The following is a 27,198-nucleotide window of genomic DNA, read 5'->3' as shown; positions in this document are numbered from 1 at the left end:
TTCCGAAATCTCTATAGACTAATGATGGACCTATGAAGAACTCTACAGGACACAAATGACTGTTGGGAATTATAAACTTTTATTTTTCAATCATTTGGAATACAACATTATTTCATTCATAATGGTTTATTACTTGTTTTATAATTCAGCACATTGTGTTGTAAAATATATGCCATTATCAAGAAGAGTGGGGGTTAGTTTTTGGTCAAAAAGACTAAAATCACCAGCCATTCAGCTAAAAATGTGTTTAATTTACAAAATATTTTCACAAGTATTCCCACAAATAATGTTTTTAAAAAGTGATTGTGTATCAATGTTATTTTCAAATATAATCTATTTTGGGGCTTAGTTGTGGTCAATTTGCAGTGTACAAATGATTCTTACTATTTTCCAAGGCAAGGCCATTCACTCCGACAAAAATGGTCCTGTGGCTTAATCTAGTTGCCTACCCCTGTTGTAGATGCTGTGAGTCAAGGATCTTTGAAACAGTAATTGATTCCCTCCCATTCAAAGTAAACAACAACCATGTGTCTACATAAAAACAAAGCTAAGTACAATTTAAAAGCCGTTTTTTTTGTTGGTAAAATGTTATATATTTCAACATTAAATTCCTTTTTACCCAAGTTTAAACAAATCTAAACATTGACATAGATCCAGAATGAATCCTAACAAAACATTCTAACATATTTCTCAATATACCCAGCCTTTATGCCCCCAACCAGATTTAGTTGACAGCACAAAACACCAACTAAACACAATTAATGAAAAATATACCACATCACAAATGTTAACCCCACCTAACCCACTTTCCATCTTCCATAACCATAATAAATGTGCCACATCACATAGGCAGTCTACTCCAATCTACTCCACACCCTCTTTTCTCTGTAAGTGTGTTTAATAATAGAACTGTCAGTTGGAGCTAAAGGTGGTGGAGGAAGAAGTTGTGAATGAGCTGAAACTGGAGGAGTAATCCACACTGGCCCTGCGAGAGCCACTCCTAGACCCTGTACGAGAGCCAGTCCTGGAGCCCGAACGGGAGCCTGGGTTGGACACGTTGTAGGGGCTACTAATGCCCTTGGAGGATATGGAGGAGGCCTGGAGCATCTTCATGCCTTTGCCTTCCTCCACCATGCAGCTATCCATGGCCTCCTTGTAGGAGATCTTCAGCTTGGTTTTGGGGCAGGTCAGGTTCTTGGCGTGGCTCCGCGTGTCCTGGAGCTTCTGGGCTCCACGACCGTCCAGCCAGCCTCGTCGGATTGCCTCCTCGATAGAGGTCTTCTGGCCCGTACCGGGCTCCAGCAGACCTCCTGTCAGGTATTGGAACTCCAGGAATCTCTGTCCGGCCTCATAAGGCAGCCATTTCTCCTTCATGGCCTCGGCCGCAGACATCTTCCTCTTGGTCTTCATGTCCTCAAAGCCCATAAAGGCCTTCTGGGCTGGCTTCAGCTTGGTGGCCATGTCATTGTCAATGATGCTTTGGTGAACAGCATCTTGTAGGTTGAGCCTCTGACCATTTGTGGGGTTGATGATGCCTCCAGTACACGCCTGGGCCTCCAGCAACCTCTGAGCTGTAATGGCGTCCACTAAGCCTCTCCGTAGAGCCTCCGGAATGGTGATCTTTTCCATCGTCTCAGTGTCAAAGATGGCCGCAACAGGGCTCCCTTCGTCAAACTCCTCTGGCGGGGAGAAGATGATGGAGATGTTATTGAAACGCTTGCGGACGGTGGGGGAAGAGGGGCGGGCCTGGGGGGGGCTGCTGCAGGTGGCCACATCCTCCATGTTTCTGGCGGTCATTGTCAACTCGCTGAGGTTGCTATTGCTGGTGATGAGGTCAGCGAACTGAGGGAGAGTCAGGGTTCCTGATCGGTACTGCTCCAGAGAGGTCTGGTCAATGATGCCACGGTCCAGGGAGTCCTGGATGTCATACTGGGTGCCTGTCTTCCTGTCCACCACCACCAGACGGGCTGAACCATCAGAAGCTGTGATTGTGATCTCCTCCCATTCACACTCCTGCTCTGAAAGACTTAGGAAGGTGTCATAGTCAATGAGCTCCTTATGGTAGGCTTCCCTCACGGTCATCTCTATTCCAGTGTCAGGGTCCACGATCACTACCCTCCTCTTACGGAGGATGGTATTCTGGCTAATCTGCTGAACCGTCTGCTGGGGCTTGGTCTTGTCTCTCAGGGGTAGGAGAACCAGGCCAGTCTTGGGGTCTGTGATGCACCTCTCCTTCAGCTGCAGGTAGGTCAGGTTCTCTTGGGTGTTGGGGTCAAAGAAGCCCTTGGTGTCATCTCCTTCATAGGTCAGGATCTCATTCATCTCCTCGTCGAAGTAGCCCCTCTTGTAGGCGATGTCTACATCGATACGGTGGCTCTCCTTAGGGTCGATGATGCCACCGCTGGCTATCTGAGCCTCAAGCAGCCTGATCCCATGGCCCTTCTCAATCAGATCCTTCTCGATGGCTTGGAAGAGGGAGATGGTCTTGCCAGTGTGTGGGTCTTTGTATCCAGTGACGGCCCTCTCTGCAGACATCAGCTTGTCCTTGAACTCTTTGCCCACAAGGCCTCTCTTCCAGGCCTCATCCACAGTCAGGCAGACATTGTTGACAGGGTCGATCATGAAGCCAGAGGCAGCCTGGGCTTCCAGAAGCTCCAGGGTGGTTCCTTGTCTGAGCAGACCATCCTTCATGGCCTGGTAGAAGGTCATTGCCCTGTTGTTGGCTTCATCATAGATCCCTGCTATACAGTTAGAACCATGCAGGTAGTTCTTGAGCTTGTCCTCGATGTCCTTACTGCTGAGCTTGCCCTGGTTCAGCTTTTGTACATCTGTCTCAGTCAGCAAGTTGGATTTGATCAGCTCTGTGACGGACACCTCTCCCCTGAGGCCCTGCACGGTCATGGGCTTTTCCGGGGCTGAGAGGAGCAGCATGCCAGAGGCGGGCTCAATCCTACACTTCAACATTAGGTCACTGTAGCTGATCTTCTTCTCAGTGACTGGATCCAGATAGCAGGCTGGCTTCTTGTTCAGAGCCCTGTAGAGGTCTTCATCAATCAGATTGCGGTCAAGGGCAAGGTCTTTGGGCAGGAAAACACTCAGAACTGGGTCTAGGATTCCTCCAACAGACTCCTGGGCCTGTAGCAACCGGAGGGCTGTCTCCTTGTCCAGACGTTTCAGCTTCAGAGCCTGTCCAATGGACAGCAGCTTGCCGGTGTATGGATCTTTGAAGCCTGCACTGGCTGCTTCAGCTGTCATGAGGGCGTCTCTATCGTCTGTGTCCACCACTCCTCTGGAGGAGGCAGCATCAACAGACATCTTCTCGTTAAACTTGGGGTCCATGATGTGGCCGGTGGCAGCTTGTGCCTCCAGTAGCATTAGGGCACTCTCTTTGCTCAGAAGGTTCTTGTTTTTGGCTTCAGTGATGGACATCCTGCCCTGGGGTCCTCTGACCATGCCTGCAATGACGCCTGTTCCCTTGAGGCTAAGCTGGATGTCGACGGCCACATCCTCCACGGTCCTCTTTCCCTTCAGCAGCTGCTCCAAGGTGGCCTTGCTGATAATGCCACAGTCACACAACTGGTGTGCGGTGACCTTACGGCGAACCCCATCGAAAACCAGTTTAGACGGGTCCACGGTGACCACCTTCTCGTCTGTCTGGGTCTGGATGCTCATGGAGTCAGGTCTCTGCTGACGCCTCCGCAACTCCTTCTCCAGGGCGTCTCTCTTCAGGGCCAGGTCTGACACCTCCCTCTCTGAACTCTGCAGCCTGCCCTTATACCTCTCCTCCACGGTCCTCAGCTCCACTATCATACGCTCCAACTCGCTCTTCAGCGAGAGTCTCTCCCTCTCCATTTTGCCCTTGTCCGAGTCGCTCTGCCTCATCTGGTTCTCCTTCAGTTCGTACTGGCTCTTCCAGTAGGTGAAGTCCTTTTGCATCTTATCTCGTTCTTCTTGGAGACGCTGTTTGTTGCGCAGCTCAGTCTCCAGGGAAACCTTGATGCGATTCAGTTCCTCTTTATAGTGACCCTGTTGGGACCTGTCCTGTTCCAGCTGCTTCAACTTGATGAGAAGGGCGTCCCTATCGGACAGGATTTCAGTGTAGTTGGTCTGAGACTTCTGCACAATCATGGAGGTCTGGATGGGAAACAGAGAACAAGACATATTGGTGACCAGTGTAATTTCAACAAAAAAAAGATGGGCATGCCATTGGTAGTCAATCCATCAGTCCCTGATAAAAAAATAAGCACACAACACAGGATATCTAAGGAAATATACTGAGTGTACAACACATTCCTAATATTGAGTTGCACCCCCTTTTGCCCTGAGAACAGCCTCAATTAGTCGAGGCATGGACTACAAGGTGTCGAAAGCTTTCCAAAGGTGATGCTGTCTCATGTTGACTCCCACGCTTCCCACAGTTGTGTCAAGTTGGATGGATGTCCTTTGGGAGGTGGAACATTCTTGATGCACACGGGAAACTGTTGAGAGTGAAAAACCCAGCAGCGTTGCAGTGAAAAACCCAGCAGCGTTGCAGTTCTTGACACACTCAAACCGATACGCCTTGCACCCACTACCATACCCCGTTCAAAGGCACTGAATGGCACACATATACAATCCATGTCTCAATTGTCTCAAGGCTTAAATATCCTGCATTAACATGTCTCCTCCCCTTGATCTACACTGATTGAAGTGGATTTAACAAGTGACACCAATTAGGGATAATTGCTTTCACCTGGATTCACCCGGTCAATTTATGTCATGGAAAGACCAGGTGTGTATAAAAATGTGTGAATTTCTAGCTAACATTTACAAATGTGGGAATAATGATTAATACATTGTGAGCATAGTGTTTGTAAATGCCTTATACATAGTTTAAAAATGCCCCATAAATGGTTAGCCAAAACCTTAGTGGATCAGAATCAGAATCATAGAAAACACTGAATCATCACATTCAGTGGGGTCCAAAATTAGTCGATCCCTTGATAAAGATGAGAAAAAAAGACTATAAAACAAATAATACCAATACTGAGCCATAGTGTGCGAAATATTTTTTGGGGAAATGCTATATTTCTGAGATAAAGAGATTTGTATTTACACAAAAAAAATGGTTCCCCTGTTTCCAATACTCCAGCACCCTCCCCTTGTGAGGTTAACAACACTGAGACGTTTTCTAAAATATTTTATGAGATTGAAGAATACATTGGGAGGCATCTTAGACCATTCCTCCATTCAGAATATTTCCAGATCCTTAATATCCTTCGTCTCTGCTTATGGACTGCCCTTTTCAAATCAAACTTCAGGTTTTCAATGGGATCATGTCCGGAAACTTAGATTTTCTGTTCAATTAACCATTTCTTTACATTAGGGATGAGATATTTTCTGCATATGCATTGCTCTTTCAAAGGTCAAACTCACCGCTGGTGTGCATGGCCAAAGATCCCTATTTTCGTGCCATATGACCATTGCTCCATGTGTAACAACTCTGTGTTGTTGTATGTGTCGAACTGCTTTGCTTTATCTTGGCCAGGTCGCAATTGTAAATGAGAAGTTGTTCTCAACTTGCCTACCTGGTTAAATAAAGGTGAAATAAAAATAAAATAAAACATAGCGCCGGTTCAAATCCAAGTGCAAATGGCGTTTAGCAAACTCCAGGTGGTGCTTAGCAAACTCCAGGTGGTGCTTGGGTCAGATAACATGAAAATAGCACTTGTTAAGGTCAACGGCATTTTAGCAAAAAACATGGTTGCCTCTGCAAGGAGGCTGAAACTAGACCACAAGTGAATCTTCCAGCAAGACAATAACCCCAATCACACATCAAAATCCACAAACAAATTGTTAATTGACAACAAAATCAACAAGTATATCAAGGATCTGAAGGTATTCTGTATGGCGGAATGGTCTAAGATCCATCCCAATGTGTTCTCCAATGCTCAGTGGGGCTATCCTCGCAAGGGTAGGGAGCTGGATTATTGAAAACATGTGATCCAATCATTTTTACCCCTATCTTTTGAGAATTTTTTATAACTTCTTGATAAATAAAATATATTTCTATGAGCAATTGTATTAGTATAAAATATATACACTACCGCTCAGAAGATTCTACGGTGTATCTACAGTGTAGATATTGTTAATGTTGTAAATGACTATTGTAGCTGGAAATGGCATATTTTTTATGGAATATCTACATATGTGTACAGAGGCCCATTATCAGCACCCATCACTTCTGTGTTCCAATAGCACGTTGTGTTAGCTAAACCAAGTTTATCATTTTAAAAGGCTAATTGATTATTAGAAAACACCTTTGCAATTATGTTAGCACAGCTGAAAACAGTCATACTGATTAAAGAAGCAATAAAACTGTCCTTCTTTAGACTAGTTCAGTTTCTGGAGCATTAACTGTAGACTAGTTCAGTATCTGGAGCGGGTGATGTAGGTAAACCCAGGCCTTGCATGTCCCCAGGCACCCTCATTTGTTGACTTCTGTGATCGAAAAAGCATTGGTTTCATGCATGTCAACATCAGAAGCCTCCTCCCTAAGTTTGTTTTACTCACTGCTTATGACACTCTGCCAACCTTGATGTCCTTGCCGTGTCTAAATCCTGGCTTAGGAAGGCCACCAAAAATTCTGAGATTTCCATACCCAACTATAACATTTTCCGTCAAGATAGAACTGCCAAAGGGGGCGGAGTTGCAGTCTACTGCAGAGATATCCTGCAAAGTAATGTCATACTTTCCAGGTCCATACCCAAACAGTTCGAACTACTAATTTTAAAATTGACGCTCTCCAGAAATAAGTCTCTCACTGTTGCCGCCTGCTACCGACCCCCCTCAGCTCCCAGCTGTGCCCTGGACACCATTTGTGAATTGATCGCCCCCCATCTAGCTTCAGAGATTGTTCTGTTAGGTGACCTAAACTGGGATATGCTTAACACCCAGGCAGTCCTACAATCTAAGGTGCCCTCAATCTCACACAAATCATCAAGGAACCCACCAGGTACAACCCTAAATCTGTAAACAAGGGCACCCTCATAGACGTTATCCTGACCAACTGGCCCTCCAAATACACCTCCGCTGTCTTCAATCAGGATCTCAGCGATCACTGCCTCATTGCCTGTATCCGCTACGGGTCTGCAGTCAAACGACCACCCCTCATCACTGTCAAACGCTCCCTAAAACACTTCTGTGAGCAGGCCTTTCTAATTGACCTGGCCCAGGTATCCTGGAAGGATATTGACCTCATCCCGTCAGTTGAGGATGCCTGGTCATTCTTTAAAAGTAACTTCCTCACCATCTTAGATAAACATGCTCCGTTCAAAAAAATTCAGAACTAAGAACAGATATAGCCCTTGGTTCACTCCAGACCTGACTGCCCTCGACCAGCACAAAAACATCATGTGGCGGACTGCAATAGCATCGAATAGTCCCTGCGATATACAACTCTTCAGGGAAGTCAGGAACCAATACACACAGTCAGTCAGGAAAGCAAAGGCCAGCTTTTTCAGGGCAGAAATTTGCTAACTACAAAAAGTTCTGGAACACTGTAAAGTCCATGGAGAACAAGAACACCTCCTCCCAGCTGCCCACTGCACCGAGGCTAGGTAACACGGTCACCACTGATAAATCCATGATAATCGAAAACTTCAAGAAGCATTTCTCAACGGCTGGCCATGCCTTCTTCCTGGCTACTCCAACCTCGGCCAACAGCTCCCCCCCCCCCCCGCAGCTACTCGCCCAAGCCTCCCCAGCTTCTCCTTTACCCAAATCTAGGTAGCAGATGTTCTGAAAGAGCTGCAAAACCTGGACCCGTACAAATCAGCTGGTCTTGACAATCTGGACCCTCTATTTCTGAAACTATCCGTCGCCATTTTTGCAACCCCTATTACCAGCCTGTTCAACCTCTCTTTCATATCGTCTGAGATCCTCAAGGATTGGAAAGCTGCCGCAGTCATCCCCCTCTTCAAAGGGGGAGACACACTGGACCAAAACTGTTACAGACCTATATCCATCCTGCCCTGTCTATCTAAGGTCTTCGAAAGCCTAGTCAACAAACAGATCACTGACCATCTCGAATCCCACCTTACCTTCTCCGCTGTGCAATCTGGTTTCCGAGCCGGTCACGGGTGCACCTCAGCCACGCTCAAGGTACTAAACGATATCATAACCGCCATCGATAAAAGACAGTACTGTGCAGCCGTCTTCATCGACCTGGCCAAGGCTTTCGACTCTGTCAATCACCATATTCTTATCGGCAGACTCAGTAGCCTCGGTTTTTCTAATGACTGCCTTGCCTGGTTCACCAACTACTTTGCAGACAGAGTTCAGTGTGACAAATCGGAGGGCATGTTGTCCGGTCCTCTGGCAGTCTCTATGGGGGTGCCACAGGGTTCAATTCTCAGGCCAACTCTTTTCTCAGTATATATCAACGATGTTGCTCTTGCTGCGGGCGATTCCCTGATCCACCTCTACGCAGACGACACCATTCTGTATACTTCTGGCCCTTCCTTGGACACTGTGCTATCTAACCTCCAAACGAGCTTCAATGCCATACAACACTCCTTCCGAGGCCTCCAACTGCTCTTAAACGCTAGTAATACCAAATGCATGCTTTTCAACCGTTCACTGCCTGCACCTGCACGCCCAACTAGCATCACCACCCTGGATGGTTCCGACCTAGAATATGTGGAGATCTATAAGTACCTAGGTGTCTGGCTAGACTGTAAACTCTCCTTCCAGACTCATATCAAACATCTCCAATCTAAAATCAAATCTAGAGTCGGCTTTCTATTCCGCAACAAAGCCTCCTTCACTCACGCCGCCAAACTTACCCTAGTAAAATTGACTATCCTACCGATCCTCGACTTCGGCGATGTCATCTACAAAATAGCTTCCAATACTCTACTCAGCAAACTGGATGCAGTTTATCACAATGCCATCCGTTTTGTTACTAAAGCACCTTATACCACCCACCACTGCGACCTGTATGCTCTAGTCGGCTGGTCCTCGCTACATATTCGTCTCCCGACCCACTGGCTCCAGGTCATCTACAAGTCCATGCTAGGTAAAGCTCCGCCTTATCTCAGTTCACTGGTCACGATGGCAACACCCACCCGTAGCACACGCTCCAGCAGGTGTATCTCACTGATCATCCCTAAAGCCAACACCTCATTTGGCCGCCTTTCATTACAGTTCACGGCTGCCTGTGACTAGAACGAATTGCAAAAATCGCTGAAGTTGGAGACTTTTATCTCCCTCACCAACTTTAAACATCTGCTATCTGAGCAGCTAACCGATCGCTGCAGCTGTACATAGTCCATCGGTAAATAGCCCACCCAATTTACATACCTCATCCCCATACTGTTTTTATTTATTTACTTTTCTGCTCTTTTGCACACCAGTATATCTACCTGCACATGACCATCTGATCATTTATCACTCCAGTGTTAATCTGCTAAATTGGAATTATTCGCCTACCTCCTCATGCCTTTTGCACACATTTTTTTTCTACTGTGTTATTGACTTGTTTGTTTACTCCATGTGTAACTCTGTGTTGTTGTCTGTTCATACTGCTATGCTTTATCTTGGCCAGGTCGCAGTTGTAAATGAGAACTTGTTCTCAACTTGCCTACCTGGTTAAATAAAGGTGAAATAAAATAAAATAAAATTAACATTTGTGGGTTCGATTACAGGCTCAAAATGGCCAGAAACAAAGACCTTTCTTCTGAAACTCGTCAGTCTATTCTTGTTCTGAGAAAAGAAGGCCAGAAATTGCCATGAAACGGAAGATTTCGTACAACGCTGTGTACTACTCCCTTCACAGGACAGCACAAACTGTCTGTAACCAGAATAGAAAGAGGAGTTTTATTTATTTTATTTTATTTCACCAGGTTAACAAGGTTGAGTTGAGAACAAGTTCTCATTTACAACTGCGCCCTGGCCAAAGTGGGAGTGGGAGTGCGAGGCCCTGGTGCACAACTGAGCAAGAGGACAATTATATTAGAGTGTCTCACAAGTCCTCAACTGGCAGCTTCATTAAATAGTACCCGCAAAACACCAGTCTCAACGTCAACAGTGAAGAGGCGACTCCAAGATACTGGCCTTCTAGGCAGAGTTGCAAAGAAAAAAACATATCTCAGACTGGCCAATAAAAATAAAAAATTAAGATGGGCAGAAGAACATAGACACAGGACAGGGGGAGATTGGAGAAAAAGTGCTACGGACAGACAAATCTATGTTTGAGGATTTCGGATCACAAAGAAGAACATTCGTGAGACTGAAAAAGATGAAAAGATGCTGGAGGAGTGCTTGACGCCATCTGTCAAGCAATAGTGGAGGCAATGTGATTGTCTGGGGGTGCTTTGGTGGTGGTAAAGTGGGACATGTGTAAAGGGTAAAAGGTATCTTGAGGAAGGAAGGCTATCACTCCATTTTGCAACGCCATGCCATACACTGTGGACGGCACTTAATTGGAGCCAAATTCAGCCTACAACATGACATTGGCCCAAAGCACACCTCCAAATTATGCAAGAACTATATAGGGAAGAAGCAGTCAGCGGGTATTCTGTCTATAATGGAGTGGAAAGCACAGTCACCGGATCTCAACCCCATTGAGCTGTTGTGGGAACAGCTTGACTGTATGGTACATAAGAAGTGCTCATCAAGCCAATCCAACTTGTGAGAGGTGCCACACCCTGATCTGTTTCACATGTCCTTGTGGTTGTCTCCACCCCACTCCAGGTGTCGCCCATCTTCCCCATTACCCCCTGTGTATTTATACCTATGTTCTCTGTTTGTCTGTTGACAGTTCGTCTTTTTTGTCAAGTCAACCAGTGTTTTTGTTCTCAGCTCCTGCTTTTCCCAGTCTCTCCTTTTTTCTCGCCCTCCTAGTTTTGACCTTTGCCTGTCCTGACTCTGACGCCTGCCAGACCACTCTGCCTGCCCCTGAGCCTGCCTGCCTGCCGACCTGTACCCTTGCCCTTGCCCCGGCTCTGGATTGTTGACCTCAAGCTACATCCCTGCGCCTTCTTCTCCCACCACCTCAACGCCACGGAAAATAACTACAATTTGGGGAATTGTGAGCTTCTCGCGGAGAAGATGGTGTTGGAGGAATGGAGGCACTGTCTGGAAGGGGTGGAACACCCATTCATCGTGTGGACCGACCATAAGAACCTGGAGTATCTCCGCACCCACCGCCAAGCACCTCAACTCCAGGCAAGCCAGATGGGCCCTGCTGTTCAAATGGTTCAACTTCTCCTTCTCGTACCAGCCTGGATCCAAGAATGTCTTGCCGGATGCACTGTCCGCCGCTATAGCCCCACGGGTACCACCCCGGAGGCCGAGGCAATCCTTCCCACCTCGTGCCTGGCGATGGCACTCAACTGGGGTATAGGGAAAAAGGTCGGGGAGGCGCATGCCGTCAACACTGCGGTCCTGGAGGGGGCCCGTTGTGCCAGGCTTGCCTGCCACCCAGGCTTCCGTCAGTCCCTGGCCTTCGTGCCACAGTGCTTTTGGTGGCCTTCAATGGTTCCAGATGTCTGCGTGTTTGTCTCCGCCTGCACGGTCTGTGCTCAGAATAAGACTCCTCGGCAAGCTCCGACTGGTCTTCTGAAGCCACTGCCTGTCCCTCACTGACACTGGTCCCACATATCCCAGGATTTCGTCACAGGTCTCCACCCGTCTAAGGGCAACACTGCAATCCTGACTGTGGTTGACCGTTTTTCCAAGGCTGCTTACTTCATTCCTCTCCCCAAACTACCTTTGTCCAAGGAGATGGCCCGGCTCATGGTGCAGCACGTCTTCCAGATCCATGGACTACCCGTGGACACGGTCTCTGACCGGGGGCCTCAGTTCTCGTCCCAGTTCTGGAAGGTGTTCTGCGCCTTCATTGGGTCGTCGGCCAGCCTGTCCTCTGGGTTCCACCACTCCTCCATTGGCCAGTAGGAGCGAGCCAACCAGGATCTTGAGACTACTCTGTGCTGCCTGGTCTCCGCCAACTCCACCTCCTGGAGCCAGCAGCTGGTGTGGGTCGAGTACGCCCGCAACACCCTTCCCTGCTCAGCCACGGCAGCCGTCCTCAAGACCACCTTCAGGTATCGATGACAGGCGGATTGCCATCGGACCCCGAGTTGCCGGTATTGTCTCAGACAGAAGGTATGGCTATCCACCCAGGATCTGCCCCTCCGGGTGGAATCCCGCAAATTCTCCCCCCGGTTTATCGGCCAATTTCCCATTTCCAAAATTATTAGCCCCTCTGCTGTTCGTCTTCTGTTTCCCCGTACCCTTCGTATACAATACCACCTTTCATGTGTCCAGAGTCAAACCTATGTCTCACAGCCCTGAAGGTTTGACCTCTGGGCAGGGAGTTCCAGTACCTGGTTGACTGGGAGGGTTATGGCCTGGAGGAGAGGTGCTAGTCCCCACCAGGGTCCTCATTGTGGATTTTCAACGCTGACACCCTGGTCAACCAGGTATGCGCCTAGGGAAGGATGCCAGATGTTGCCCCTAGACGGGGGTGTACTGTCACACCCTGACCTGTTTCACCTGTTCTTGTGATTGTCTCCACCCCCCTCCAGGTGTCACCCATCTTCCCCATTATCCCCTGTGTATTTATACCTGTGTTCACTGTTTGTCAGTTGCTAGCTCCTGCTTTTCCCAGTCTCTCTTTTTTCTCGCCCTCCTGGTTTTAACCCTTGCCTGTCCTGACCACTCTGCCAGACCCTGACTGCCAACCTGTGCCTTTGCCCCACCTCTGGATTGTTGACCTCTGCCTACCCTGACCCTGCCTGCCGTCCGGTACTGACCCCTGCCTGCCTTGACCTGTCTATTGCCTGCCCCTGTTGGACTATTAAACCATTGTCAATTCGACGTGTCTGCATCTGGGTCTTACCTTGATTCCTGATAGGATGTGCTTCAGGAAGCATGGGGTGAAATCTCTTCAGATTCCCTCAACAAATTTACAACTAGAATGCCAAAAGTCTGCAAGGCTGCAAATTACTTGACGAAAGCAAATTTTGAAGAACACAATTATTATTTCAATTAAAAATCATTATGTATTACCATGTCAACATCTTGACTATATTTCCTATTCATTTTGCAACTAATTTCATGTATGTTTTCATTGAAAAGAAGGACATTTCTAAGTGACCCCAAACTTTTGAACGGTAGTGTATAACTTTTTTTGACCATTCACTATAGCTCAGTATTTGTATGATTTTTTTTCATTCATCCTTATTAAGGGATCCAATAATTTTGGACCCCACTGTAAATTATTTGAACTTAATCCTCCCAGTGCCACTCATTCGTTCATGCAGATTTGTTTGAATTATTTGGAATTTGCCCCTCAGATCAATCAAAATACCTCTATGGATTGCTTTTGGACTTTGTCCAAATCCGACTTTAGCTTTTCCCTCTCCTTGGTCAGGTCCTTGATGAGGGCTTGGAGTTCCAGTGTCATCTTGCTACTGCTCTGCAGCTGGACATGCAGGGATGAGATCTGGGCTTGGCTCTCTCCATCAACACTATCTCTGTTAAGTTTCAGTTGCTCTTTCTCCTGCTTCACTCCTCTCAGTTCCTCCTCCAGCCTTAGCCTCTCCTTGGTCAGATTCTGAGTAAGGCTCTGAAGTTTCTCAATCTCTGTGTTGGCATCATTGAGCAGCCGGCTCTTCTCCTCTATGGTTTTGTAGAGGCTCTCGTTGCGGAGATTGACTTCACGGACCTTCCCCTGCTCTTGGAAGAGCTGCTGTTGGAGAGCCTTTAACTCTGCAGATGCCAGTGCCAGGTGCTCCGTGGTGGCCTTGTGCTCCCGCAGGCTCTTATCCAGAGCCTCCTGGAGAGCCCTGAGCTCCTGTTCGTACTTCCTCCCTGAGGTGGAAACCTCTTCCTGCCTGGCCCTGAAGGTGTTGAGGGTGGTGGTGTGTTCTCTGCAGCTCTGGGTCATCTTCTCCAGCTCAGACTCAATCCTCTTCCTGCGGGTGAACTCATCCTGGGTTGTTTGCTTTTGCTTCTCCATCTCCGCTTCCAGACCGTCCACCATAGCCTGCAGGTCCCGGATGCGGCTCTGCAGCCTGGTGGCAGTTGTCTCAGCCTTGGTCCTCTCGTTGGTCTGCTTTTCCAGCTCCACTCGGACCAGGTGGATCTCCTGCTCTGAGATCTTGAGCTTGTTGATGACCTCCCGAGAGGTGGCATTACTGGTCTGCAGCTCAGTGTACGACTGCCTGAGCTTGGTGAGCTCAATCTCCAGGGCACTTCTCTTCTTGCCCTCCTCCTCCAGGTTGTGTGTCAGAAGAATGATCTGCCTGCTCTTCTCCTTGCTGCTCCTGGTGGCCTCGGCCAGCGCCGCCTCCTGCCTCAGCTCCTCCTCTCCTCTCTGGGTGGCCACAGTCTGGAGCTGTATCTCCAGCTCTCTCCTCCTCCTCGACTCCTCCGTCCCTGTAGACCTCTGCTGATGGGCCTCATCTTCTGCCTTCCTCCTCATCGCCTCAGTCTGAGTCACAGACAGTCTCAACCTCCTCAACTCCTCTTCAAGATCCCTTTTATCTGATTCTAGTCCCTCACACTGTAGTTTGAGCTCGGCCGTGTCCTCCTGTTTCTGCTGAGAAGCCTTGAGGATGGTGGTCTTGGTGACGTGGATCTCCGACTCAAAGGTTTGCTTAAGGTTGCTCATCTCCTGGTTGCACTGGGTTCTTACCTTAGAGATTTCCTGCTCCGCCCCACGCCTCCTCGTGGCCTCCTCCTCCAGCTGCATCCTCAGCCTCTCCAGCTCGCGCTCCTTGTCCTTCACTGCCTTCTCCAAGTCGATCTTGGACCAGTTGAGCTCGTCCAGCTCCTTCTGGCGCCGGCGCACGGCCGCCTCGTACTCTTCCTGCTGGCTTGTATAGCGCTCCTCAGCCAGCCTCTTCTTCCTCTTTTCCTCGTCCAGCTGGTAGGTGAGACGGGCCAACTTGTCGTTGAGCTCAGTCAGCTGGCTGCTGGTGTTGTCCAGGTTCTCCCTGGCCACGCTGACCTGCACAGCTGTGGTCCTCTTCACCTCCTCCATGGAGATGAGTTGTTCTTTAGACTGTGAGAGCTCCAGCTTGTACCGGGACAGGGCGTCCTCTAAGGAACGGTTCTTCTGGCTGTGGCCCCCGATGTCCTCCTTTAGACGACGAAGCTCCTCCTCCAGCATCTCAATCTTGGTGTTCCTAATCTGAGGAGGGAAAAAGTGTCGCAATGAGATAGTAGTTGACCAGAAAAACAGATTTAGGATCAGATTACCCTAATCCAATCGTAACCAGGGAAAGTCATATCACTAGAAATGTATAACGTACAGTCTTATTAGGAGGGAACACATATATTACATATTGCAAACCCATTATTCTTATGATTGTGCCTTCACACCCTTACCTTCAGTTCCTCCATGTTCTTGAGCATCTCCCCCAGGAACTTGTAATAGTCACTGGAGCGGGTCAGGAGCTCAATGTAGCGAGACTGGAGGTCAGCACCCTAGTGGAGTTAGTTATAGAGTTTATAAATAAACAAGCAGCCACAAAAAACAGCCACTACAACAGAGTTCATTGGAAACATTATTTGCCAAAATGTAGGATACTTTTTTAAATAGAGACAAATCTATCCAAAAAACAAGGATTACCACATTTGGATTAACATAATGGTAATGAATGGCCTTATGCTACCTCAGGCGTCATGATCCCATTTACCCACATTAGCAGGGTAAAGACCAGTCACTGTATTGATAAAACATCTAGGATCTGCCCCCCTGTCCATATAACCATATTCATTATGCTCTAAAAAGATAAACTGATCCTACTCTGAGACGCTTTATGAATACAGCCCTGATATATTTTTAACACTGTCTACTGCTGTTGGACAGGTTGCTCCATTACCTCCTGTCTGACCACAGTGGCAGGGGACTGGAGCATGGTTCTCTTGATAGGGATGTTCAACAGGGTCTCCAGTCCTGCACTGTAGGAGGCCAACTGCAGCTCATAGTCCTGGAATGAAGTAGCACCATGTGTGAACACAGGCACTTAGCATTTGTATTGTACATGCTACAGTATGGAAGGGTTTTAGGTGCTGATGTGGTATTCAAACTGGTAAGATACTTTCAGTGACAACCACATTGAAGGTGTCGAGAGAATGACAGGCTGTGAAAGAATGGCATTCACCTTAATGGAGGCAGCGCAGGTGTCCGCATCCTTCTGTACATCCTCCACCTTTTCCTTCTTCCCTTTGATCTCACTGTGCAGCACCTGTCCATCAAACATACTGGGCTTGTCACGAGTGCATTAGAAACTATCAATCATACCTGAAACAACCAGTCAGTGTCTGTACTGTACAGAATTGCACAACAACAATAACAATATATATTTTGGGGATGCTGTGCAGTGGCCTACCTTCTGTTGGTTGAGGTGCTCCATGACAGCCTGGATGTTGCTAAACTTGGCTGTCTGCAGGGTGTCCTGGCGCTGTCTAGCGTTGTCTATCCACTGGTCAACCACTCCGCTGCTCTGCTGGAAATGTCTCAGCTGTTTCTCCTGCTTCTCCAGGTCCCACACTCTGATGAGAGAGGATGTAATTATGCCCCCAGCTTCTGGAATAGCCTGACAGAAGACCTGAGGAGGGCCGAAACTATGGACATATTTAAGAGATCTTAAAACACACCTTTTAAGATTTTATTTTCCTTAAGGTGCTTTTTAGTCATTCAATTTTTATTGTTATTCTTGTTTTTATCCTCTTAAGTGTGCTGTGTAGTAAATATAAAGGATTTTATTTTCATCGTTTTTTATTTGTTTTTTCCTGTGAAGCACATTGCATTGCATTCCATGTCTGAAATGTGCTGTATAAATAAAGCTTGATTTGATTTAGTGGAAATAATGAGGGAGAAGAGGAACAGTTAGTCCCATGGTCAATAGAGTTGCTGAGGATCCACTACATGGGCATAGAAGCGACATCAGAACTGAATACGTATCATGGCCTGGGTATTGCAGAGTTTGTGAGAGTGTATGTGAGAAGTGGCTGTTTAGAGATCTAAGGGTCCTCGCCTGCTGTCGATCTGGGTCTGGATGCGTCTCCAGCGGTCAGACATCTGGGTCACCAGATCAGCGTACTTGGACAGGTCCACATCACACTTGTGTAAGGAAGCTGAGATCTGACTGTTCACGTGGACTGCATTGGCCAGGTCACTCTCCATGGCCGTCAGAAGGTCTCTCTTATGTTCCAGGTCAGACTTCATTTGCTGTAGTGGAAAGAAAACAGGCAATGCTCAAGACACACTATTGGACACTGATACGAATCTTGCTGAAACATACTCCCTCTCACAGTTCTACAATACTAATACACAATTAGAATATTGAATTGCAAAAGCAGTATATACATATATTATTTGGCAATATTACACAGCTCACAATCAGAATTGATTGACAGATAGTTTATCTAACTGACAGATATGAATTGACAGCAGTGGTGATTGATGGTGTGTCTGACCTTGAGTGTAGCTCTGTAGCGCTCCAACTCGTTGAGATCCAGGGAGGTGGTCTCCTTCTCAGTCAGACGGGCCTCGTGGACCTTGATGACATCCTCAGCCTGGATGAGGCTCTGGTGCAAGTTCTGCAGATATGACAGTCTACCCAGGGAACACATACACACAGAGACCACGTCACAAAACCACTTCAATAAACAAGACCTTTCAACAGTGAAACAACAAACAACACCACAACAAACTACAACAATTTCACACAGGTGAAACATACCCTCAATAAACATTTGCTAAACAGTTTGTTTTCTCATCTACTTCTTAACATAGGAAGAAGACTAGGAGGTAGGAGCTCCTGTGAGAGCCGTACCTCTGGAGGTAGGCAGAGGACAGCCCCTGCAGATCTCCCAGTTTCTGGTTGAGGAGATCCAGCTCTTTCCTGAGGAACTTGGCCTGCTCCGAGTCTGCTGCCGTCCCCTCCAGCTGCTTCACCACCCTCTCCCTCAGTCTCAGGTACTCATCACGCACACCGTCCAGGTCATTGTGTATGCCCTGAGATTCAGGAACAAGGGTTAGTCCATCATGTAGAAGAGTTTGCATTTAAGATGATTGACATTATTCAATGAGAAAGACACTGTGGCCATCTATTGGCTATCTTTGAACACTTTAAATGAATCCAATATTCAAATTGGATAGGATTGGATAGGATTGACCACACAGGTTCCCTTACATTGCGTTCACCTATCCAGTCATGCTATCTCATAAATTACATCAAAGACAGGAGGAAGAAATGTGAAGGTGTATGTTTCTCACAGGCCCATTTCATCTATTGAATGAATGATGAGATGCAGTTGCATACCTCCAGCTTCAGGAGGTGCTGTGAGCACTCCTGCACACTGTTCTCCCCCAGGGAAACATGGAGGTGGTGGCTGAGGCCTGATTCAGCCAGCTCCAGCCTGCGTCTGAGGGCTTGTAGGTCACTGAGCAGGGTCAGGCTCATGTTAGAGCCCTGGGTGGAGATGCTGGTCTCCTTCAATGAGGTATTGGTGATCTTGGTAGTGTTAGCTTTGATGGGCGGCTCAGGCTGGACCACCACCACGTTGGATTGATCTGTGAAATGAAATGGAACCAATTTGAATTTAGTGGACTGGCATCGAATTGAGTAGCCATACATATTCCTATTATAACTGACATCCAACATAATCTAATTGACTTCTTGGCAAACATCTGTAGCAATTGGGCCACAGTATCCACTGGTTATTATTCAATTCATTCCATTAACCTTTCTGACTAATTCAGTTGAACTGATGCAGTTTGTAATGTAGATAGGGAAGGCGTTAAGCCATCTAAGAAGCTCCACTGGGTAGACTAGGCACCCTTGGACTCACTGTATGTAGGCAGCCCTATGACCAGTGTGTCGTAGTGGCTCTGGGCTCCAGAATACTGGCCCTCCATCTTCTTCTTCTCATCCTCTCCAAACATCTCAGAGCCGTGGCTGTTGCGGAGGAACTCCTGGTAGTGAGTCTCCAGACTCTTAATGATGTTACGGTACTCCTCAGGACGCATCTGGGACAGCTAGGAGAGAAAGTGATGGAGAGGAAGGAAGAGTGAGATTTACAACTACTATGGGCTAAGAGGGCTCATTAAACATCTACTTACTTCTTGTTGTGGATGAAAAATAATGAGATGTTAGAGTTAAATAATGTCTAAATAAGACCAACACTTGAGATGTCTAATACTCAAACACAACGTTAAATATCTCCAAATGGTTGTGTTGTATTGCCACCTAAAACCTTTGTTCCTTGTTCATGTTGTGAGAGTAGCACTATTGATTGGTGTGACAGATTGTCAGCAGTGTAAGTCATAGTCTTGTTTAAGGCCTTACCATGGTGAGGGTGAGGGAGTTGATATGGTTGATGTCTTTGACACAGTACTGCCAGGAGATGAGGCTCTTGATGTTGATGTAGAGCTGATTCCAGATGCCCATGATAGCCTCATAGTACTGTTCATTCCTGCAATACACAACATAGGATCAGTTACTAATCTGTTTGTGTCATAACAGTGTAAAGTCAGTTGATATATTCTGACACCAGCATTTATTAAATTATTTGTAAGTACTGTAATGTCATTTTTATGGCACTGTTATTTAGTCCATTTAAATGGCAATAATGTCATAGTGCCAAGCAGTGTGGTTGTCGAGGGGGTCTTACTTGTTGGCCAGGCCGATGCTTAGGGGATTGGGCGGGGGGATGAGGAGACACACAGATGGGATCAGCATGTCCAGACCTCCAGGACCCGTCACGTGCCACTTGCTGCGCTGGGAGTTGTCCTTCAGGATACCCTCGTCCCCCTTTAAGATCCCTTTCTGTAGGACACACAGAACACATGCAAAACAGTGTAAACTCACTACTGTTGCGGATCTTCTCTATGCAAATGTTGTATGTGTGTGTTAGGGGTGGTAGTATTGTAAGAATTTATATAAGGGACATCAGTTCATGGGTTAACACTTTAAAATGTGTGTGTACGTATGTGTGGGTGCTGACCTGGTCCTGTTTGAAGTCACACAGGGCCTGCACTATAACAGCTGTGCTGCTCTTCTCTTCAGGGTTACGTGGTCTCAGCCTCACGATGCTCTTGGACTTATTCACCAGGTGCTTCACCTGCCTCTTATTTTCCATGACCCTCTCCTTCTCCCTCTGCATGGGGAAGCAAACACACAGGTCATGTAACGGTCACAGAAACAGGACGTGTCCTATACCTTTCCCTGAAGAATATGGTATCACTATTTTAAATAACTTTAAGCATCCTATATAGTTGTTATATACCCTATGACATTTGCATTATCTTGTTCACATTTCCATTTCTAAATCATGCCATCCAAACAGGTGAGAGAACAAGTTATCCTCAATAATGAGTAGCAAGGAGGTCAAAGAGGGATATCTGCAAAAATGCTTGCTACTCATATCAAATATTTGTTGAAAATATGATAGCTGTGGGAGAGATCCCATCTGGAAACATTCTCATGTGTCATTCAGTGTTAGGTACCTCAAGGTTCTTCAGGAGCTCAGTGAGGTTCTCCAGAGGTGTTCCTTTATCACAGGTAAACTTCTTACGGATGATCTCATGGTCCTTTTGCAGCTTGCTGTAGGTCTCATTGGCCTCCTTGAAGAACTGCAGTAGAGAGGGAAGGTTAATATAACATGGGATACAGATACTGTGATCTGTGATCTGTGTGTGTGTGTGTGTGTGTGTGTGTGTGTGTATCTATGCACACTTTAGTGTTTATGCAAGTATGTCTACGTGTGTATTCACCTGGCTGTAGGCAGCGTTCTCCTTCAGGTGGACATGAATACACTTGGTGATCTGGAGCAGCCAGCTCCACTGGGTTTGCAGAGTGTCCATATAGGCCTGTGAAACAAACAACCCTATTAGTTAGTAGCAACTTCATGAATATTGTAGAACAAAATCATGTTACCACTTCACTGCTTAAAGGGGAGCTAAGCATACAATTATACAAATCCAGTAACTTTCCCAAAATGTTCCAAACGTTACTGGAATTCTGAAAATCTAGCTAAAGTGACTCTCACCTCTATCTTGTCTGAAGCTGGGTGATTGTTCTTCAGGAGACCATCCACTTTCTGCTTCAGTTTGTTCAGCTCCTTCTCTTTCTCCTCCAGGGCACTCATCAGTTTCTGGGAGATAAAGATAGACTGTCTGTGAGTAAACCTACAAAAGGACTACTACAGTATAGTTATACGTCCCAGATGGCCCCTATTCTTTATACAGTGCACTAAAAGGAGTGCACTAAATAGGGTGCCATTTGTGTCGCTGCCTAGGAGGCATATCTCCTCATGGTTACCAGACCTTGATATTCTGCTACTTCATGTTCATTCGTAAGTAGCAGAGTGAAAACAAGACTTTGGAAGTGCGATAACACGAGACTACAGTAGTAAGTGCACTGAATAGATACATTTCATGTCAGTATTGTAAGGCCTTACGGAGTAGCTCTCCTGTTTCTTGGGGATGTAGACGTCGATGTTCTTGTCTCCCCAGTTGAACACCAGCTCCTCCTCCTCTCTCTCGTTGACCCACATGATGGCCCTGGAGATCTCCTCGATGATGTTCTGCAGCTCTCTCAGCTGGCCCGTACGAGCAAATGACATTTTCTGACAGAGGAGAAGATGAACAAAGATGAGCCCAATGAGGCAAGTGAAAACAACTATGAAGAAAGAATGATCAAATAACTTTATTTTGTTAAATAGTTTGTTGTTAATACGGACTCATACCTGCAGACTGTCCCATTCTTGCTGCAGGGAATGGAGGCCACCCTTGTCATCCTTTTGGGCCTGAGTTAAGACACACAGACGATTAGTAGGAACAGAGGTTTTTCATGGCTATATTACCTGACCATGGAGCACCTGTTATAGTCAACTCTATAGTACGCACCAGTTCATCCCTGGCGTGATCCACCTCATGGCTCCTCTGTATAGAGCTGTGTAACTTGTTCTGGCTGAGGATCTGCTGCTCGATGGTGGCCGCGTCGTCACCCCACGGAGACGTCTCGATCAAACGCTGCAGACAGACAGACAGATATACAGGCGATAGAGCTTACTCTATTTTCTCAGCAACACTGAGTCAAAGTAAAATCATGGCACCAACAGTATGAGGTTTTGCCCGCGTTAACTCAATATGATACACAATAATAGCATTAGTATTACTGAATAACAACCTCTCTGCTTCAGGATTCATTAAAATAAGTACAATTTGGTGTCATGTAGTTAGCAATTCTATTGAGTATTTTCTGGTGAACACCAGTTCATACCAGCTGTCGGACAAAGTGATAAAGTGCTGGCGAAACCAATTATCCGTTTGTGTGGAAGGCTGAACAAATGTGTCCTTCCTAAGTCTATTCTCTAGAGGGCAGTAAATAACCGTTAACTGATCAGTGTGTCTGTCATCAGCAGGAAACTATTCCAACTATTCCCCCTGTAGAGTTCACTCCAATCCACTCAGCTTTGATAAGAAAAAGGGTTGAGTTCTGCTCAGTAGCAACTGGCTGGGGGGTGGGTGGGTGGCCAACCACCTCCACCCTGGCCAACCACCTCCACCCCAGCCACCTCCACCCCAGGACTTTTTAAATTGTGGACAGCCTGAGGGAGATATGGTGGAGGGAGATATGTGTGGGGAGAGAGGCTATGTAACAACTCATATACAGTAGGGTCACTAGAGAGGCAGGGAGGGAGAGGGAAGGGGGGAGGGTGAGAGAGATGGGGGATGGGGAGAGAGAGTCAGGAAAGGTTTCACTCTTGCCAATACCTTTATTGACTCAATGTGATAGATAAGGAGACACAGTTCTGTACACAACATGCAGTGACAAAGCCAGAAAGACACAGAGGGAGTTGAAAAAATCTGAGCAAAGAGGAACAAAGGAAGAGCTTAGGTGAGATAATGATAGGGAAGGGGTGAGAGAGAGATTAAGGGATAGGGAGAGAGGGAGAGGCAGGGAGTGGTGTGTGTGAGTGAGTGAATTTGTTGGAAGCAAGGCGTGCAGGGTGTGTTCTCGTATGCATGTAAGTGATCAGTCATGTCCCATATTGGAATGAGTCAGTGGTGAGTGTCAGATTTTACACTCCTCTCCTTCTTTTCCCATGTTCCTGTCTCTCTTGGTAAGTCTCTGTTCCTGTCTCTCTCTCTCTTTCTGAGCGTCCATGTTTTGGCATTGTGGTGGTTTTGTGTTTCAGCAGGTCAGACTCTGCGATAAGATGGGTGTCATGCTTCAACCTCCCTTCACACACACACACACAAACACTCTCTCACACACACAATGTCCTACTGCTCTATACCGGTTTAGAGCTTGGAGATGGGGATGGTATATTGTCTAGGCGGTGAGTTCCAGAACAATGAAGCCATCTGTTACACCCTATACAATCAACCTTTATGGGGAATCGCTAAATAAATTATGCAGGTTTTATAATACCTTCTGTTGGCCTATCCAGGACATGGCATCAGCGTAGGACCTCCCTCTCTCCTCCCAGCCAATGCTTCCTCTGTTCTGCCTCTGGGTTGTCCCACTGATGGAGGAGATGATCCCACTCTGCATGCTCTGGAGCTGCTGTACGCTGTAGGGAGGGAGAGACAGGAAGTGTCAGGCATGAAAGATAAGAGGAGATTTGTCCCATCTGTTTTTAAGCACAAATGTAAATGCAAACAAACATGCAAATGCATTTATCAAATACACACAAACACACACTCTCTCTTTCTCTCACACGTACACAAACACAGATGCACTCTTTCCGTCCCTCTCTAACTCTCTCTCACACAGACAGCTGTCCTTGCCTCCTGATGATGATGTCGTTGGGTTGTCTCATTTGCTGCAGCTCTATGGCACATTCATTCAGTTGGTCTATAGTCTCAGAGGACATAGTCATCAGCTTGTCCACCTCCACCGCTGGGCCACGCTGGGGGAGGACAATCATATGGTCAGTACAATAATACACACATACACAATCCAGTACTGTCAACATACCCACACTATCCAAAAGACTGCCCAGTAAGCTGCTACAGATCTGCTACCTTATTTGACCAGTTTCTCACAGCAGGAAAATAATCCTGCAGCAACAGGAAATGTGAATAATTATGTCAATTATAATGAATTGACATTTTTGTAGGGGCTGAGTGATCAAATGAAGATAGCAGACCTGTAAAAATGTCCCCTTCATGGACAAAAAAGGCAAAAAGAGGTATTTTCTATTGAGTAATTCTAGATGAGTGAGATATTATCAGCACAGCTGAAGACCACAGCTGCTACCAATGCTGCATCAACACAGATAAACATGTTTCTGTTGACATAGAAACATCCCAGACATCCATGAAAAAAATATGGCTTCATATTTGTAAGTGAAAAGATATGTCATTATGCTGAAGCTAAAACTATTTAAATTCTGCTCTTCCACAACCAAACATGGTCTTGTGTCAGTGTCTGTGTAAATGCAGTCATGCATGCTTAAGTGTGATTTCATCCATAACTATGCTTTGACCTATGCAGAGTACTTACTGCCTGGAGAATCTGCTGTACTCTCTGCAGGTACTCCCGACACTGGCCTTGCAGGATGGATGCTCTCTTTTGGATGCTCTGCACACTAAACATGACAAAACAAAGAACACCCCATCAAAGTTTGTTATATTGCATTATATTGCAAAACACAGCATCCATTATAATAACTTTCGTAATCTGCATCATACTAATATGAACAATATTAACAAGGTAGTTGATGATCATTCGATGACATCACTTCTTGAGCAATAGCTGGGTGGGGATCGAGTTAAGGTGTGTGTGTGTGGTGTGTTGAACATTTCGAACACGTTTCAGCTCTTGAACACAGCCCGATGGATCTTAATATATTGGCTCTGACCCAGAATATGTGTTGAGTAATGTCTGTGATTGTATTCTGGATAATGTAACCCAGGCTATTGAAACTCTATAGAATACTGTAGTTTTATCATCCAAACTTAATGTCAAACAGCACTTTATAAGGGTATAATGCTATGGATATATCATACTTTTGATTCCTCAAATCAAAGACCATTGATTTCAATGTATTAAATGTGTAATCATATTAATCATAATTAATATTTTTTTTAAATAAACAGTGGATTTTTTGGGGTATTTAATGATCTAATTATATAATGAAAATATATGCAGATAAAATAGACTGTTATTATGTATTTGACAAAACAGAGTTTCATTCATTTTCATTGTATATAATGTGTAATATAATGTGAATGGTCTATTCAACACTTATCTAAAACAGTCCAGGTTGATATTTACACTAGAGTCTGGCACTATAAGGTTCTATCTGAAAAAATATGATTCTCAGATAATTGGCTTTATAGTTCCAAACCCTATTGTTTGAATGGTGCAAGTCATTTTTTTAAAAATCTTGTATACTTTTGAATTTAACATCATGAAATGGGGTATTTATACATTTTGACAAAAATGCAGATTAAAACTTTATAATCTAAAACTCTCGTGTAGGTCTATTGGTCCAATGACATTTTTTGCCACAGTAACGGAATTATGCTGAGACTGGGTTCAAAGTATACCAAACCATACAACTCTATGCACAATGACTACTTTTAACGATTTACACTGAACATTTTACAAAAACACATTTACACGAAGAACTGTGCATATACAAAGTTTGGTAAGAGAATTACGGTAAAGTGTCCCTCGGTTGTATTCTGTTACCAAACTTTGTGTCTGCACAGTTCTTTCTGTAAATGTGTTTTTGTAAAATGTTCAGTGAACATTGTTAAAAGTAGTCCTTATTTATGGTGGTTGGTTATGGTTAGTTAAACTTTGAATTCAATGGTTTTTGTTTGGTATACATTTTACGTGAAAAATCTGCAAATCTCGGCATCATTTTGTTACCATGGAATTTCCCCTGTGCTTTATTTAGGCTAACTGTAATTATACATGTAAGGTACACATTACATACCTTGCTCCCCCTCCACCTCCGTAGCCCCCTCCACCTCCCCCTACGTAGCCCCCTCCACTATCCCCTCCGTATGACCCACCAACACCCCCTCCGTAGGCTCCTCCACCTCCACCTCCCCCCAAGGAAGATTTGGAGTAAGTTTGTGAATAGGTGTATCCATCTCCATATTCCTGTTGATAGCCGTTTCCACCGACGAAGACCTGGCTGCCGTCATTCCTGGGAATGGTGAAACTGCCGCTCGTCAGGTCTGGTCGAGAATTAGTCCTCCGAATAATGGTCGGAAGTCTACTTTGAGAGCCGTACATACTAATTTCCAGTCCTGTTTATGATTTGCAATTCTGTTAAAAAAGGTAAATGGTATTGAAAGAAATGTAGTCCTAAACGTCAATGGAGCTCGTCCCTGCGCTCACTGTCGACGACGTCTCCCGTTGCGCCGATATCGTACTACTGAGAACACGGAAGAGTGTTGTTTTTGGACGGAGACCTGTCTCAAAAGAAAAAACGCCCTTGTTACTTTTCGTCAGTGGACTAAATTTCTGGGTGGAGTTAACTTTCTCCTGCTGGGAATAGGACGGAGAGCTGTGCAAAGAATGAACTAATTTGTCACGCTCTTCACAAGATTATTGGGAAGGTCGGGTAACGATAATAACGGTCCTAAACCTTCCATACCTCAAGAATCTTGCGAAGAGCGTTATTGTCTTCACTCGACCTTCCCGACCTCAACAATCTTGTGAAGTTCTTTAATTCTTTAATTGTTTTGGTCTCTCCTTTTTCAAACGGATTGCTGAAATTGATATTAAGGGATTAAAGGCTACTGTGAAATTGTTGGGACAATATTCTCCTCTGTTTGCAACATTAGAAAGCAAAATACGATAATACGGGAAGTAATGTTTTTATTAGTTTAATCAATTCGATTTAGACATAGTGTGCAGCAGATGTCTGAGCAACAGGCTAATAAAGGGAAAGGAGAAGAGAGAAATGGAGGAGGTACACACCCAGTCTGAGTCAGAGGTTAAACTCTGGGAGACTTGAACACATAGGTGTGTGCATGAGTGAGAGTGAGAGAGTGAAAGGGAGAGAGTGTCTGAGAAAGAGATAGTATAGTGGCCTTTGATCCTTTGAGCAGACAATAAATGAGCAATAGGCTATATCTGAACATAGTGTCAACATTAACTCAAAGACAGAAACTCCACACACGTGAATAGATTGTTCTATGCTGGAACAAGTGAAGTTGAC

At 45.8% G+C, this 27,198-nt stretch overlaps 1 protein-coding gene across 3 annotated transcripts; it reads right to left on the bottom strand.

Annotated features, from left to right (window-relative positions):
• Positions 1-56: 56 nt before the first annotated feature.
• LOC110530427 (desmoplakin-A) lies at positions 57-26,976 on the bottom strand. 3 transcript variants are annotated; one of them, XM_090182442.1, is made up of 24 exons: positions 25,963-26,976; positions 24,519-24,603; positions 23,801-23,922; positions 23,442-23,583; positions 21,911-22,036; positions 21,751-21,810; positions 21,463-21,630; positions 21,052-21,156; positions 20,777-20,872; positions 20,510-20,635; positions 20,008-20,160; positions 19,675-19,829; positions 19,350-19,476; positions 18,853-19,039; positions 18,324-18,574; positions 17,835-18,016; positions 17,476-17,614; positions 17,034-17,227; positions 16,386-16,548; positions 16,158-16,241; positions 15,876-15,983; positions 15,379-15,477; positions 13,355-15,181; positions 57-4,478 (listed from the first exon to the last, which is right to left on the bottom strand). In XM_090182442.1, the coding sequence occupies exons 1-24, from the start codon at positions 26,265-26,267 to the stop codon at positions 4,392-4,394; spliced, it is 5,091 nt and encodes a 1,696-aa protein (XP_090038568.1). In that variant the 5' UTR covers positions 26,268-26,976; the 3' UTR covers positions 57-4,391. The 3 variants fall into 3 exon arrangements, with proteins under 3 accessions (XP_090038568.1, XP_021469160.3, XP_021469161.3); XM_021613485.3 differs by having other exon boundaries at positions 57-4,134; XM_021613486.3 differs by having other exon boundaries at positions 57-4,134; positions 14,684-15,181.
• Positions 26,977-27,198: the final 222 nt, after the last annotated feature.

This window comes from Oncorhynchus mykiss, chromosome 8 (genome assembly GCF_057628025.1).
Source record: "Oncorhynchus mykiss isolate SJ-2025 chromosome 8, ASM5762802v1, whole genome shotgun sequence".
Classification (NCBI taxonomy): Eukaryota; Metazoa; Chordata; class Actinopteri; order Salmoniformes; family Salmonidae; genus Oncorhynchus; species Oncorhynchus mykiss.
This window is presented reverse-complemented; position numbering and strand designations above follow the sequence as displayed.

Coding starts and splice junctions, on each gene's coding strand:
- LOC110530427 (XM_021613485.3), bottom strand. CDS start 26,267: ATGTACGGCTCTCAAAGTAGACTTCCGACCATTATTCGGAGGACTAAT. Junction 19,477..19,674: donor AGCATCGGCCTGGCCAACAA/GTAAGACCCCCT, acceptor TGTGTATTGCAG/GAATGAACAGTACTATGAGG. Junction 17,615..17,834: donor TCCTCTGCCTACCTCCAGAG/GTACGGCTCTCA, acceptor TTCCCTGGGTAG/ACTGTCATATCTGCAGAACT.